The sequence below is a fragment of the Glycine max genome, chromosome 14 (genome assembly GCF_000004515.6).
Source record: "Glycine max cultivar Williams 82 chromosome 14, Glycine_max_v4.0, whole genome shotgun sequence".
NCBI classification, from domain to species: domain Eukaryota; kingdom Viridiplantae; phylum Streptophyta; class Magnoliopsida; order Fabales; family Fabaceae; genus Glycine; species Glycine max.
In genome coordinates this window covers 20,563,709-20,580,788 of record NC_038250.2, presented here as the reverse complement: position 1 = coordinate 20,580,788, position 17,080 = coordinate 20,563,709, and the positions used below count along the sequence as shown (strand labels likewise).

The 17,080-nt window shown below is 32.5% G+C and overlaps 2 protein-coding genes across 2 annotated transcripts in view; one reads left to right on the top strand and one right to left on the bottom strand.

Moving 5' to 3' along the window:
* The first annotated feature begins 2,900 nt into the window (after nucleotides 1-2,900).
* LOC100779981 (U-box domain-containing protein 35) lies at nucleotides 2,901-12,417 on the top strand. The gene is made up of 11 exons (XM_041008975.1): nucleotides 2,901-3,139; nucleotides 4,234-5,006; nucleotides 5,913-6,028; nucleotides 6,293-6,414; nucleotides 6,977-7,185; nucleotides 7,477-7,564; nucleotides 8,438-8,753; nucleotides 9,675-9,776; nucleotides 9,857-10,285; nucleotides 10,874-11,632; nucleotides 12,105-12,417. The coding sequence occupies exons 2-11, from the start codon at nucleotides 4,805-4,807 to the stop codon at nucleotides 12,138-12,140; spliced, it is 2,379 nt and encodes a 792-aa protein (XP_040864909.1). The 5' UTR covers nucleotides 2,901-3,139; nucleotides 4,234-4,804; the 3' UTR covers nucleotides 12,141-12,417.
* A 3,576-nt stretch (nucleotides 12,418-15,993) lies between these two features.
* Nucleotides 15,994-17,080, bottom strand: part of LOC100778913 (DNA topoisomerase 1) — a 38,831-nt gene continuing 37,744 nt past the window's right edge. Inside the window, exon 22 of the mRNA XM_006596101.3 lies at nucleotides 15,994-16,501. Coding sequence (XP_006596164.1) covers nucleotides 16,373-16,501 — 129 coding nt within the window. The 3' untranslated portion in view covers nucleotides 15,994-16,372. The remainder of the gene's footprint in view (nucleotides 16,502-17,080) is intronic.

Below are 17,080 nucleotides of genomic sequence, written 5' to 3'. Positions count from 1 at the left end.
AAAGATTTCAATCTTCTTGAGTTATTATCAGTTCTCTTTGGCTATTCAATATTTTTAGGCGTTTCCTAGGGGGGAACCCTTATATCATATGGTTCATGAATGAAGCATCTACTTACACCATTGGATATCATTCAAAATAAATGAACGGTAAGATTATGAATCGTTAAACAGTAATTCCATTTTATTATAATTATTTAATAAAATATCCTTTTGTTCAGTTCTCCTTTTTAACCCTCAGGACATAAAAGGTATTTTTGCAGTAGGAAAAGATCATGTGTCGTTCTAAAACTAGGGGTGGGTAAGCGGGCCGGCCCATCCCGCGTAAGGCCCGCCCGCATTGGTAGCGGACCGGGCCAGTCCGCCCCCGCCCCGCGGGTCAAACGGGTCGGTCCGTGAGACTAGTTTTAAAAGAATTTCAATTTTAATAAAAATACAATATAATCAAATTAAGTTCAATACAGATGTAAATAAAATCTCAATAATTAGTCAATTACATCAATAAAATAAATAATGTCTTAACAAAAGAAAATCTAAGCAATAAATCTAAGATATGAAATTTAAACATCTCCAACAACAAATGATTTCATATTTGAAATAGCTTGAGGCTTCTTCATTTCCACATTTAAGAGTACAACAACAATAAATCAGCCCCAACAAAAATAGGATAAAAATAAATTCTAGAGAGAAAAGAGATGTACTTTGCTTGGTGGCTCGGTGGTGGGCTGAGGCTGTGCCGCTAGGGTGTGTCGCGTGACTACGTGAGTGTGAGTCGCGTTTTGTTTTCCCTTGTAAGGAAAAGAGTTGTATGACTGCGTGCGTGGTGGAGAAAAACCGTAAGGAGAAAAAGTGTTCTTAGCCTTTTAGGATGATAATTGCTAAATATGATGTGAGCTATTTTTTATAATAAAAATATATTGAAATATCTTTAAAAATATTTATTTAACAATTATTTTTAGCTTAAATGATAAGAATTGATATTTTTATTATTTATGGCTTGCAGATACAAAAAGGATAGATTAAAAGAAAAAAAGATCGAGAAAATATCTAAAAGGAAGATTTTTAGCATGTTATTACTTATCTTTTTATCTTAATCTTTTATTTCTGTTATCTTTTATTTTTCTTATCTTATCCTTTTTTATCTTTATCATCTTTTAATTTAAATATTTTATTTTTATCTTTCAATCTTTATCTTATCTAATATATTTCTTTATCTATTATTTTAAAAGAAAAGTTTAAAGGGAAAAAGAGAAAATCAAACCTAATATAATTGGGTTAGGATTACCCAAATCAAACCTAATGCGGGCTGCGGGCAATCCGCGGACCCTGCAGGCCAAACCCGCATAGTCCGTGAATTAAACGGGACGAGTCCAAAAATATGACATAACCATGGACCATTTAAAAAAATTAGTCCGTAACCCGTGCAAACTGCGACCCCGTAGACCAGTCCATGGACTTGGACCTGTTTACCCACTCTTATCTAAAACCCAACACAACTGCCAACTCCATTGGCACTGCTCCCATTTTCAGTATCATGTGGAAGCGTCGAGAGATTGCCGCTTCGACTGCGGCGATCTAGATTTGCACCAACATCCACCTAATTAATCGACCTATTTCTCTATTTCTGACACCAGATACAAGCTCCAACTTGATCTCAACTAAATGTTGTCGATTTCGTTTGTGCGTAGCCTTAACCCACTCGATCATACAAGGGGACTTGAAGGATTTATTGGTTTAGGTTGCTTGGATTATGTAAATAGTCCTCTTTATGGCTTTTCAATGTTGTCTAGGAGAATTTTCTATTTTGCCGTTGTTTCACATGTAGATTTGAGGATTGATGTATTAAAAAGATTTGAACTTTACATTGACCCAAAAAAAATAATTGAACATTTGATTAACCAGTGTAGGAAAATTTTACAGCTTTTGGAGTTTTGGAATCTTAGACAGTACATGGTACACATTGTGCAATAAAAAGGTACCTATTTTTTTATTTTTAAACAAGGTATCCCTCTCCAAACATAAAGATTATAAAAATATGTTATATTTCTCTCAACAAAATATTCATCATATGCAGGATTTGGAAATCATCGAATCTCGTCAGCATGTTTAAAGAATCTAGACATCTACCAACTCTGTTAGACTTTATTGCTGAAAAAACCTTTGCTATGGAAAGGAAAATGTTCACACGTTAAGCTTCAAAATGATTATTGTAATCAATCAAGTTTAAGACGTGTGGAGTGGGGAACTTGATATTTTGTTTTTCTTTATAACTTTGCACACGCAGTTTGTTAGATTCTGCGGTATAGGTGCTGAGATTTTTTGTTTGATATGCCATGAATGACATTAGAGTACCCTTAAATTGCACTCCAGGTGTATGATAAAATGTCGATATCGTGATGTTCATAACATTTGTAATTTGTGCATTTCTCCAAATTTCATCTGTAATTTTCAAATTTAAAATCTCTGTTCCTAAATTTAATTTAATATAGTTTGATTGAATCAAGACATTTGGAGTGAGAGTTCTTTTGCCAAGTCATGTGAGAGTGAGTGCTGGTATTTGAACTTGAAAAATTATGAAAATAAGATATGAAAAACCATGAATTATAATTATCATTATTTCACCGGAAGAAAATGTTAGCGTAATCCACCACAAAATAAAGGTTGAAAGTGGTATGTGACAAAACCGACAATGCTTGAAATCACTGCAATCACACTATGTTCATTAGAGTAGAAGGGTTTATTAGACATTTCCTATTTCTTATTGGGATTCAATAGTCATTTCACAGTTTTTAATAAAAGGACATACTGGTCTTTTTCTATTAATGAAATCATATTTAATTAAAAAACTATGTTACTGTAGCTACTTTTTCATGGGATTCTTGAGTGAACCATTTATAGCATTTCCACTGATAGGCCCAGGCTGTCTGCTGGTTTAGAAGGCCAGCACCTCCAGAATTAAGAGGAAGAAGATGATGAAGAGGATGAAGAAAGGAAAAGATAAGTATCGAAAATTCTCATTGCCTGCTTGTTTATTACATAGCTTTATTTATAGTGCTTGTTAGGCTGTCCCCTGAGGATAGACAACACTAAGGCAAGCGAGGACCCTCAAGCTTTGTCCGTTTCTTCACACGTAGTCACTGAGGTATGCAGGTTTTGTGAACTTCCTTTTGGACTTTTCTTCTATTTGCACCTTCATTTTTGTCTTTGCGGCTGTTGTCTCTGTTGTTGTAGTTGAGTCTGCTTCTGTATCATCCACGGTAGAGCCGTCATATTTTTAACTGTCTTATTATATATCTACTAATTCTAACAATTAAAACAATTCGACAAAGAGGTACATACATTTACTCCTAACTTTTAAGGTTATATCTAACCTTTAAAAAAATAAAAATAATTGTCTTATTTTAAAAATATATGACTGATTATGATATTGGTATACATAAATAAAAGAAAAGTCAAATGTTACGTCTAATTAACTAAAGTAACTTTACAATTTTTTTACAATATTTTCTTCATATTTTATAAAAAATAGGGTATGCGTGTATCATGACAACCAATAAAACATTGTTATTTAGCCATATCATATTAGTCATTGAAAATTTATTTTAAATTAAAACAACTTCTAAAAATAATTATCCGATCTCATTTTTTTTCTGTCTCGTAACCTTCTCAGCTGTACTCTTCCATCTCAAAACTCCAACGCTCCATTTTTTCAGCCACCCTCCTCCATTTGAGCATTGTCGGCTTATACTCCACACCTATGTTATACTTTTGAATATATCATATCTTAATAAGAATTCTTAAAACAATTAGTAGTATAAGTTCAGTCACTTCTTGAGTTTTGTTTTACAGTGGTTTATCATTATTAAAACATTCAATTTTTCGAAGAAGGACTTTGTCTCAACACCAATTTGAAATTTTGAAGAAGAAAATGTCTAAAGTGTTCAGAAAAGTAAATTTATTATTTAATCCTACAAATTAAACATAATTAAAACAAATCATATTAAAATGCGAATATAAATATAAAATTATAAACTCTCAATTTTATTCATATTCGTTGTGTCTATCTTAATTATTTTTAATAAGATAAAAATTACTCAAATTTTCAAAAAATAATTATTACAAAAATTTTCAAAATAAACTGGTGCATTGTAGCGGTTGGTATTCAGTTTCAATTTATAATTCAGGTGTGTAAAAAATTCATGCACAAGTAAATGGATGCACCATTCCGTTTTACAGGGAATAAGTATATTTTGTCCAGATGCGTCATTCCTTGTCAAAATGGATAAAGTCAAAGGAAAACCGCAAAGTTTGGTATTCTCTCATGGGAGGGAGAAGAGAGAGCATAATCTGTGTGGTTGTTACGTCCGTGAAAAGCTCAAACTGGTTAAAAAGTAAGCCAAAAATGGCTGCAAATTCTAGTTAGAGGAACTTGTATTTCCTTAATCTTCTTTGTTGTTGAATACATTGTTTCAAACACCAAAAGATTCAAAGAAGCAAAGTACGCAAATAGAACACATCAAAGTCCTTTTGTCTCTCGGCTTTGAAGGAGGGACAGAGGAGATTCAATAAAAAAAAAAAAAAAAAAAAACGAAAGGCCTTTGCTTCATCATAGGACCCTTTTGAAAAATAGCAAACATAAGAAAAGAAAAAGAGATAATAAAAGAGGAAGAGAAAAAAAAAGGAAGGAAGTTTAGAGGTCCCTTTGCTAAGAGTTTTTGATTTCTTGGTTTATTTTGTGTGGTTTGTTTTCATTGGAAGAGAAAAAAAAGTTGAAGATAGTGTTTGGAAAGGAAAAGGAAGGAGAGTAATGTGGCTTCAAAAGAACCATTGGGACAAGAAGGATGGGGTGAAAGGAATAGTGGCAGTGGCAATAGATTCAGACAAGGGGAGCCAAAATGCACTAAAATGGGCCATTGATCACCTCCTCAACAAAGGTTCAAATGTAGTTCTCCTTCATGTCAAGCATAAGCCATCTTCTCTTTCTGCATCAGCTTCTCTTACAACCCCAAGTATGTATTCATTATTATACTCTCATTCATGCATGTTCTTTTCAGTGCCATTATATGAAACTAGCAATAATAATGTATAACACTTTCTAATTTTACAATTATTTTAACTACCCTTTGTACAATTAGGAATGAGATAAGGGGAAGTACTTATAAAAAATATTAAAAAAAGAATTGAATTGTACTTTTCGTGTAAGCCAAATTAACTTATGCACGTCTAAATATAAATAAATTGGATAAGAGAGTTTCTTAAAAGTTGAGAAGGATTTATTTTCTTATTTTCTTCTCGTATACATGTTTTTTAAAGAAGTTTAATTTATTCAAATTGAGTCATGAAGAGATGAAAAAGAAGTTTAGGATGAGATTAAGATAAATTATGTAATGAAGAAAAATAAAAATAAAAAACAAACAAATAATAAAAAATGGAGTTTTAAAAGTTAAAGTAAGAATGATAAAACTCGTGATATAATATAATAGCATATGAATGAATGCATCCTTAGATTATTCATGTATTTGTTATAATTCACAATTTAAGGTGGTATCAAAATTTATCTTAGTAGAGATTTGTTGGATCTATCAAGTCACATGTTATCCGATAGTTATCAACAACCTACAAATGTCCAATGTGTTAATTTCAGGCTTGAGATGTTCGGCCCTTAGTGTGAGAGAGTTATGTTAAAGATCCTCATCGGCTGGAGATATGACCAAATAAGTGTATATAAGTAGGGAACTAATTTTGTAAGATTGAGTTAATATGATAACCCATATTCTAAAATGCTAATGAATTGTTCATGTTTAGATTAAAAACAATGAAAAATGGAAAAAGGTTTCAAGGATGGGGAAAAAAGGAACATTAGCAGGCATGCATTTACTAGTTACCAGATATTTTAGTGACTTCGTTGATTGCAGGGGCAGGGGCAAATAGTATTGCGCATGCGGAGCCGAGTGCACTTGTTTGTCATGACCCTGATGAGCAAACCAAAGAAATTTTCCGCCCATATCGTGTATTCTGTGCACGGAAAGATGTAAGTTTTATTTTTAGTCCCTTCTCCTGCTCCATTTTTCCTCTACAAAATTTAACTGTTCTCTCAATTATGTTTTGGTTCATAAATATTTCTAAATTACATCACAAGACTTTTTTTAAGTGAACCGAATTTGGTGTTCAAAATGGAAAAAAGAAATAGTAGAGTAAGAATAATAATAATGATTTTCATTTTGGAGTTCAGAGCTCAGACATCATTTGAGCCTTTCATCAATTTATTTTTATTTTTATTTTTGTTGGTCCATAGATACACTGCAAGGATGTTGTACTAGAAGATATGGACGTATCTAAAGCTTTAATTGAATATTCTTCTCAATATGCAATTGAGCATTTGGTCATAGGCACTTCAAATAAAGGAGGTTTTCTTAGGTATGTCTTTCTGCCTCTAATTATCCAAGCCAAAATGGCCGTGTTGTGCCACAAAATTTTGCAAAATTTGCTTTCAAACTCTAATTTTAAGGTATCAATAATAAGATATATATGCAGTCATTAGAAGAATAAACATTGTAAAGTGCATCTTATAATTGAACTCATCAGCAATGAATCGTATAAAATAAAACAAAATTAGCCTGCATAATCAAGCCTGTGTCATATACTATATGCACAATAACTTAAGACTTTATCTTGTCTTTTTTTTTTTATTTCTGTTATCGGTGTAGTAAATATTAAATTTATTGATAATTAATCTTCTTTAAAAAAATCTGAGTAATTATTTTTACTTTTCAATTATATTTTTTTTATTCATAAATCTCAAACTCAATACTTTGACCAAAGAATCTAAGTTCAATTCAATTTTTTTTTTTCAATTGAACTCATTGTTATATACCTTCGTGTTTAAGTGTACATTACTAACAAATATGCTTGAATTTTTCTTTATATTGGGTATCTATTTGCGTGTCATATACTAAGGAATTTTTTTTTTTATCGGAAGATTCAAGATAGCAGATATTCCTGGATCAGTATCAAAAGGGGCACCAGATTTCTGCACAGTATATATTGTTGCTAAAGGGAAGATTCAATCCATGCGATCTGCTTCGCGAGCTGCCCCTGCCTTTTCCCCTCTGCAAAACCAGTTTAGTCATGCCAGTGCTAGGTCAGACCATTCAGACCCTCGTGTGCCTCTGGCTAATGGTGCCAAAGGTAACATTTAATCTTAACTTTTCAAAATTGGTATCATCTATAGAACAAAGTATAGGTTTTTATTTTTTATGGGGGCAAATATTAATTTTGTTAATAGGAAAAATTGAACCCACAATCTTTTTTTTGTCTTCTCTTCTTTGTTGATCATCTAATTCACCTTATATTTTCACAAAGTATATAGGTTTTATATTATAGGTAACATGATTTGACATATCGAGTATCATAGCTAGAAATGATGAGTGTAAATTGTAATAATGCTGCTTACTGAGAAATTTGGTTTCTTTAATTTAGGACCTCAAAGGAGGTCCTTTGAGGCACCACCCCATAGATCACAGGATGCACCCCGTAAATCAAATGATGGAACAACAGACTCCTTCAGGTAATGACATTCATTATATACACTGCATGGCTAATTTATTCCTTCACTTGAGAAAACAGAATCTAGCTTCTAAGCTTTCGCTCGCCAAATGACATCTTGAACTACTAAATTTCTCGATTTGATACCTAAAAGATACTAATTTTCTCAATTAATCCTTGCATCTAAACATAACTAATTTTTGGGTTATCATGACTTTAATACAAAGTATTAGTAGAGTTGATGACTAAGACTATTCACTAGTAACCTTTAACTTGGTCTTCTGTCTAAACATAATAAGTTAAGAATATAATTCTTTTATAAACAATGATTATCAACATATTTTTTTTCACAATTTTCAATAAATTCTTATTTACCAATTCAATAACTAATAATATATTTGGAACACTCGTTTACAGAATCACTTTTTTTCTAAAATAGTAATTTATCAAAAATAGATTTTTGTTGTAATGGAATTATCGATCGCATAATCATCTCCAAAAATTAAAAAAAAAAAAAAAGAATATCATTCTTCCTTCAAACACTGTAGATATTATTTTCCATCATATAGTTGTGATAATGAATAGATAAAAAATTGCGGTAAGTAGAATAAAAGTAATAATATCTGTGTGACTATTATTAAATTAATTAAAAAATACCTGATAGTGTACTAAACAGAAGGATCAATCGAATAAACTAATATTATTTGGGAACAAATAAATTAGAAGATTAGATAATTCATGTAATTGTTTACGAATAAATAAAAATCTAAGGGGTTAGATTGTTTTCTGTATTTCCCTTTTTCATTCATGCTATAGCAACTTTCATCTTGCATCTTGCATAATTTTCAAGTAATAAATTCTCCATCATCTAAAAGCAAAATGGTATCGGAAGCAGGTCACCATTCACTAGGAGAGGTATGACTGACAAGTCATATGGGGAAATTTCAGTGCCAGATAGTGACATAAGCTTTGTAAGCTCTAGAAGGTCAAGCACAGATCGATCATTCCTATCATTGTATAACAACAACAACAACAACAACTCAGAGACAGGAATGTCCAACCCCCGGCTATCATTTAGCTCTGACACTGATGGAAATAATTATAGCTTTGAGTCTATGCATTTTGGAAGGAGGTCTATGGATATCAGCTCTGATTTCTCATCCTTTTCCCAAGAGAGTGAGGGATTATCATTTTCTGCATCACAGGGCATGGTAAGCATAAGACATTAAGGGAATGTGCATTTTTATTTCCTAATATACTTGGGCATGTCTTAGCAGTTAGTACTTCTCTTACTCTCACTCTTATTAGAGGCCAAATAATTTTATAACTTATATAGATTTAGCTCCTCTAAACTTTGAGGTTGCACTTTAGAAGATAAAATAAAATTATGGATTTTGCTCTTCTAAAGCGAGCAACTCACTTTAAAGGGTAAAGTAATAATTCACAGTCATTGACGGGAACAAATCATGGATGTATTGAAATATCTTGATTTTTTATCAATGACTGAGAACTTACTTTAGAGGAGTCAAATCTTGAAAGGTAGATTTTCAAGATGTTATTCATGATGATAAAGATATCAATAAGGTGCTAGGGCTATCTTGCTAATTTTGATTGCTTTATGGAAGATGTTTCAGCCCATGTAAAGAATCAGTAGAAATAAGGGTAAATTAGGCAACCATGTAACGTTAAATTATATAGCTAAATTGAGCAAAATGTTTCATACAGTCAATATAATGGTTGATAAAGTATATATTGTCCCATAAACATTTTACTATAGTTTAACATAGCAAACTTTATGTAATTAACCAAAATGTTTTATACTTTCATAATACCACCAAATATAGTAACATATTGAGAAAAATGTCATAATAGTGGTTAAAACTGTTGTCAATATTGCTTAAAACTGTAACTAGATTAAGCAAAGTTGATAGAATTTAACAACTTTTACTTTAACTGAAAGGGTTAATGACAAATAGAGAAATTTAAGGGGATATGTTGAGCAAGTATTAAACTAAAGGGTTAGAATGTAGCCTAGAAACATCAAATAGTCAAATATTTTAGTTACTTGCATGTTCGTATTTTAATTCTTGATTGCTACTACCTTGTGAATAAATCATTTCTTGCAAGTTTAGGATGACGTGGAGGCTGAAATGAGAAGACTGAAGTTGGAGCTCAATCAAATAATGGAAAAGTACAGCAATGCCTGCAAAGAAGCATTCAAAGCTCAGCAAAAGGTATGAAATAATAGCTTCTGCTTCTGCATCTTAAAAGCACAAGATGATTTGACTCTGACATGTTATGCAATGCATCACAGGCTGTGGAACTCCAGCGCTGGAAATTAGAGGAAGAGAGGAGATTGGAGGAGGCAAGGCTCGCCGAAGAAGCTGCATTGGCAGTTGCAGAAAAGGAGAAGGCAAGATCAAAAGCAGCCATGGAGAATGCTGAGGTTCAGCAGAGGATTGCAGAGTTGGAATCACAGAAGAGAATCAATGCAGAAAAGAAAGCATTTATGGAATCAGAAGAAAAAAGAAAAGCAGTGGATGCTTTATCAAACAATTATGTGAGGTATAGAAAGTACACAATTGAGGAGATTGAAGCTGCAACAAATTTTTTTACCGAGTCACAGAAGATTGGAGAAGGGGGTTATGGTCCAGTTTATAAGTGCCATCTGGACCATACACCTGTGGCAGTGAAGGTTCTACGTCCTGACGCAGCACAAGGAAGGTCACAGTTTCAAAGAGAGGTAATTAAGAAGACAAACAAAACTCCCTGCCCATGTATGCAAGACTTCAAATTCAACACAATAAATGAAAAAATTTGGTTCAACTAATTTAGGAGTGTACAATTCAAGCAGAAATGGATAAGATACATGGCAAAGATATATACAAAGGTTTCAGACATCCATATATGTAACATCTCTTGGGCTGGTCTATTTTGGTGATGTGAGACCTGGTTAATAACACTTAGGTTTGTTTGCTTAGTTGACTTGCTTGCAGGGTTTTAAATTGTTAAGAAGTTTTGTTAAAGTGAAAAGGCTTCTAATGCTTCTAAAATGTAAAAGTGAGGGTGCAGAAACAATTGATTTAAATTATGGAAGTGTATCCTGAAATTAAGCTACTCACCTTTACGAGTGAAGGTTAAAGACTTCCTCATATTAAGAATCTTATCCTTAAAATTGCGATCGGTGACTGTGATTACAGTAGCAATATTGTGGTTTGAAAGGTCTCTAAAATCCTAATCATGCCACATTTGTCTACATTTTTCTGCACTTTTAGTATTCAACAGAAATATTACCACAATTTAAAACCATACTTTGGTCTGAACATTACAGGTTGAGGTATTGAGTTGCATTAGGCATCCAAACATGGTTCTCCTCCTAGGAGCCTGCCCTGAGTACGGCTGTCTTGTGTATGAGCACATGTCAAACGGAAGCTTAGATGACCGCCTCTTCTGCCGAGGAAACACTCTCCCAATTCCATGGCAGCTCAGGTTCAGAATTGCAGCTGAAATTGGCACAGGCTTGTTGTTCCTCCACCAGACCAAACCCGAGCCTCTTGTGCATAGAGACCTCAAACCAGCCAACATCTTGCTGGACAGAAACTATGTTGCCAAGATCAGTGATGTAGGTTTGGCCAGGCTGGTTCCACCCTCTGTGGCTGATGCTGTGACACAGTATAGGATGACATCCGCAGCCGGAACATTCTGTTACATAGACCCTGAGTACCAGCAGACAGGAATGCTCGGAGTGAAATCTGACATATACTCTCTTGGGATCATTTTCTTGCAAATTTTGACAGCAAGCCCTCCAATGGGTTTGGCTCATCATGTTGGGAGAGCCATTGAGAAGGGCACATTTGCTGATATGTTGGATCCAAAAGTGTCTGACTGGCCAGTGGAGGATGCCTTGAGCTTGGCAAAGATTGGTATCAGGTGTGCTGAACTGAGGAGGAGAGATAGACCTGATCTTGGCAAGGAAGTGCTGCCTGAACTAAACAGGCTAAGAGAACTTGCTGAGAACAATGATCATCATCATTCGATGTTTAGTAGCTATGGTAGCCCATACAATCAGAGCCAAGTTTCTCTTCAGCCGGTAAGGTTCTTTCAGTTCATGTAGGAATTATTAAAGGATATTTACAAGAGATTTTATGAAACTTTCGTTTTGGTAAACAACTTAACTAACTGCTTATTGAGCATGTGATTATCATATAAACACTTCTGTATAAGCTGTTTTTATAATTGAAGTGGAAAGAAATAAAGTTAAACTGTTTTCCTACAAGCTATAAGTTGTTTTATCCAATACTATCTCGAAGAGCTTATTGAAATAAACTGAAAGCAGCTTAAAAACATATCTTAAACACTATTTTCATAAGCTTTCTCAAACACTTACAAAGTGCATATGTCATATGATAAGCCTAAATAAGTTTTAGATATGCATGAGTAATATATGTATTTCCTACAAGTTCTTTATTGCTTATTTCCTATAAGCTCATGTGATAAGTTCACAACGGATTGATTAATCTGTTTACCTAAATGTTACCTTAATTTGCATTACCCTTTTGCAGGATGGAGCCAGTTCTCCACTTCCCTATTCTGGGTAGAGCACAAGAAACGCATCAAGTCATGTTTGACATTCAGTCAAAACAAGATCTTCTTCAGTAAAATAGATAGTATATATGTTCGGGGGAAATGATCCCGAGGATAAAGTGTAAATTACTTAGGTGAATTGATGTAATAGATTCCTTGATTCATTCAATTTGTCCATCTGATTTCGTTTTCTCGTTTTAATTTAGATTGTAAAAACAGAAGAGTCGAAGTGTAAGAACATTAACCCAAGTTATTACACGATGTCTCTCTAGGGACTATTTGGTCCGGAAATGATATCCATTCAAGTTGTTTTATTTTCTTTATTTATTTTATTTCTTTATGTATTTATGGTAAATTGGGTGGGAAATTAGGAAATTGGGTGCAGGGAAATCGAAAATCCACCTTGAAAAACACAATCTCCTAACAGTCAAGAAGGAGCTATTTAGGCTACAAATTCCTTCGGCTGCCCACAATGTTTAATCAGAACTAAAGTGAACTTTAAAATAAAGTTATTTTTTTGGTACATTGAATATGAAGTATTTTAAACCATGAAGTTAAAAGATTAAAAATTATTTTTCTTTCTCGTATGTATGAAAATATTTGGAATCCGTCTATATAAAATTATCAGTATGGTTTTTGTTCTCACAAAATTAAAATGTATAATTTTTTAGTTCGGACATAGGTTTGATTAAATCTGAACCTATAATGATGACTTTTTACATCTGTTATACATATAACCGATGTATATGTGATATTTTTTACATCAAGTATGTATATAATGGATGTAAAATGTGACATTTTTTAAATCGATTGTGCATATAATCAATGTAAAGAAGCCATGCATCTAGGTTCAAATGTTTGAAACTTGCTTTGGGTATAAAAAAACACATTTCAACACATTTCTCAAAGTCATGTCACATGTACTCTATGTCTGAGTTGGGATTCCACGTAGGAACAATTTTTTTTAAAATAATTAGCAAATATTATTTAGGATAAAAATTTAAATAATAGTTCAAACCACTGTTCGCATGCACCTGTTTCCTTCCAAAAGTGCAAAAGCCATGACACAAGACTTGGCGAGGAAAGTGAAGGTGAGTTTGTTGGGCATGACATTGCATTCTTGAATTTTTCGAAACACCCAGAAGGCTTTGAGGGGGGAATCACTGGCGGCATAGCCTTGGATGAGAATGTTCCATGAAATGGGTTATGATGCAGCAAAGTGGTGGAGGAGTGCGCGCCAAAGCTTCTTAGAGCAAGAGAAGGAGCATAAGTACGAGTTCATAAAGGATGTGGGTGTCGTGGTAGAGATCTAAGACATGGATTTGTGCCTGGAAATCATCGGCACCTATGTCTATGCCACGACGACAACATTGTTTGTCAAAAACTTTAACCGCTAATAGGAACCACCCTTAAGCACCCCATATCTGACAATACTAACCCTAGATTTGAAATTTTGAGCTTTTCTAGTTTTTCGTTCTCCTTCATTGATGAACTTGTTGTGATTCCTACAAGAAGGACAATTGGGGAGCTATACTATTGTGTGTATGTGGGAGATGGTGATGTTTTTGGATTTTTTTTGCTTTGATTGTTTTTGGTTCATTTGATGTTGTAAACAAATGGATTGATGACATCGTTGTTTTATGGCATTGAGTTTGATTAATCGGTTTTGGTTGTTATTTTTGTTGTAAACGATGGTGTCGTCGAATGTTATGACAATGCTGGCCACAAAGGTGATGCCATTGTCGGAACAAATTGTTAACCCTTATTCCCTTTTCTGGTGAACATTGACTAAGCGTGTGAGAAGAAGAGAGGAAATCACATTTGTGTTATGAAGCAAAACACAATGCCCTATCTATATTAGCAAACCAACATTGTAATCTCCTTCTCTCTGCCTCTTAATCTTAATTTAATTTTTTATCATAAACAATATTTTCTAATTATTAAAATAAAATATCTATTTCCTACGTGGAATCCCAACTTCCATAGAGTACACGTGACATCACATGTAGTTTGCTGACATGTTGAGTTAACGACCTCATCAACAGTTAACGGATTCCTTCTAATGACAGATCTTGCACAAAAATTTTCATATATTAGAGACCTATCACAAAACAAAATTTATTAGGGATCAAATGCAAAATTCAAGTATATATCAAGGACCAAAAATATATTTAAGCTTGCACATAATATATAATAGCTGTTTGATTTAAAATACAAGTGACATTAGGTTTAATTGTATGTGTTTTAAATAACTTAAATATAAAATATGTGTGATCAATGAGATATTTAGATTCGATTTGGTACCTCCTAAATGAGAACCCTGATATGACATCATTTTCTATTATTTTTCTATAAAGTTAATACGTTGAATTGATTCATATATATTTTCTTAGCAATAAGGAATGCAAAAATAATAAAAAAATCACCTAGATAAACAATTGATTAATTAGCTAACAGGGGAGTATAGATAGGTCTGAGACAATTTTCTGAGGGATCATAATGATTTTCCTTAGAGATGGAAAATTCATTTTCAAGGTTTTATTACTCCATCGTTATGCAAAGTAGAAAATCAATTATGATAATTGATTTTCTTTTAGGCGCAGAGAAATTTAATTTAGCAACCACTCTTAAACTGTATGAAAGTCAAGTATTAAAAACCAAAAAATTAAGGGTAAATAGTCACTTTTCTTTTTGAATGTGTAATTCACTAACAAATGTGTCCCTGAAAAATGAAAATACAAAATTTAGTCCTCAAGTGTAAAAAATGCAACAAATATATCCGGTCGTTGACTTTCATTTGTCACCATTAATGAAATAGCATATGTGACACAGAGGGATAAATTTGTCACTGAAATGATTGTCAAAATAAGGGCATATTTATCATATAATATTTTCTTGACTTTTCGTCTTCCTACCCTCTGCGAATAAGAATAAGTAAATAATCATTTTTGTCCCTGAATGTGTAATTCATTGACAAATGTGTCCCTAAAAGATGAAAATACAAAATTTAATTCCTGAAAGTGTAAAAAGTCCAACAAATATATCTAAACGTTAACTTCCGTCTATCACTGTTAATAAAATAGTCAAGATTTAAAGAAGTGAAATACGAGATATATTTATCTTTTATTTATAGTTAATTGTGACTAATTATTATAACTTTGAAAAATTTGTAATAATTGGTATATTGTTATAATTTTTATTTTGGTAAACTGGTACAATATTTATTTTGGATAATTTCTATTATGATAGACAAATTATGATTGATAATCAATATTATCGCTATTATTATGCTTTTTTTAAATTATGTTTATGAATATATTTTTTAAATAATTATTGTAATGTTATGTTTGTAACGATAAAAAATGACAAAAATTTATCCTAAAATTATATTTTATCCTTAATGAAACAAAATTTTGATATTTAGGTTTAAAATTATATTTTTTTTCTAATCATAGTAACTTATTGATATTTTGATCCAATAAAAGGTAATGATATTTAGGTCCAAATAAATTACACTTTGATAAAAAAATAGACATTTTTATCTAACAAAAAATCATTAACATTTACGTCCATAAATAATATCTATTTGACATATCTAATCTAATTGGCATAACTACATTGACACTCATTTCAGTGATAAATTTATCCTATGTGCCACGTAAGTTATTTTATTAACGACAATAGACAAAAGTTAGCTATCAAATATATTTATCTTACTTTTTATATTTTCGATAACTAAATTTTATATTTTCATCTTTCAGAAATACATTTGTCAATGAATTACATATTCAAACACGAAATTAACTATTTACCCAAAAATTAAAGTAAAAGGTACAAGACAAATTTAAGAAAAGGTAATGAATAGGCTTTTCTATGAATTTGTTGTACGCGTCCCTTGATCGGCTTTATAGTATAGTATACAACAAAAGAATATCAACCCATAGGCTGCTCAAAATCTCAGCGTTCAGGGCTTCTAATCAAGTTCAATTGCTATAACAAATTTCTATCAAAAGTAAATGTCATATTGGCCTAACGTTAGACAGGTAACCAAAAATAGAGACACTCAACAAAATTTCTAAAACAGTAATAAATATACATTTGGCTCCATAAAAGAATCTTCCAGGACTTGTCTGGGATTGGATTCGCAAACTCTGGTCGGAAAATTGTTCGAAATTGCCAGTAGCTTAATGTAATCAATCTCAATCACGAGAAAACTCTGAAAATATGCTAGAGACAGGCCGAAAACTTAAAACGCTTCAATAACTTCAACTTCAACTTTAGATTTGCCTTTTTTTGGACGACCAGATCGTCTCACATCATCACCAGATAAATATTCAAGGGCTTTTTCCAGGGTGACATCACTTGGCTTCACATTCTGAATGTCGATTTCAAAAAAAAAAAAATAACAATCAAAAAACAGTCAAGTGTCGGTTTGTAAACCCAGCCAAACCTAAGTTTACATTAAAGCGAAAAGTTTTAGCTTTGGAAAAACTTGCTTTGAAATGTTATTTTGACATAATAGCGGTGTTTGGTTACACATTGAAATGCGAAGAAAAAATGTGAAAGGAAACGTTCTTTGTGACAGGCCAAACGTCTGATTGTCTCTGTTCCAACGGAAAACCAATGGTAATGCCGTTAGCCCGTTATAGGTCATATAAACAGGTATGAATTAAATCGGTACACAATTTTGCAGAACAGACATCAATAGTTAAAAGTGGTCTATATCCAGTTAGTTAATCCAAAGAACTGATCTTATAAAACTCCTAAAATTTAAATCCTCAACCTCAAGGCTCCAACTCGGGGTGAGAAACAAAATAAAAAACCAACGTACATGTTAAAGACAAAAGGAAGAAAACCTATCACCCCAACTGACTAGGCCATAGAATCAATTTCTCAAACGAAGGGGAAAATTCACAAAAAAATATCCATCCACGGATGTTATTTCTACCATACA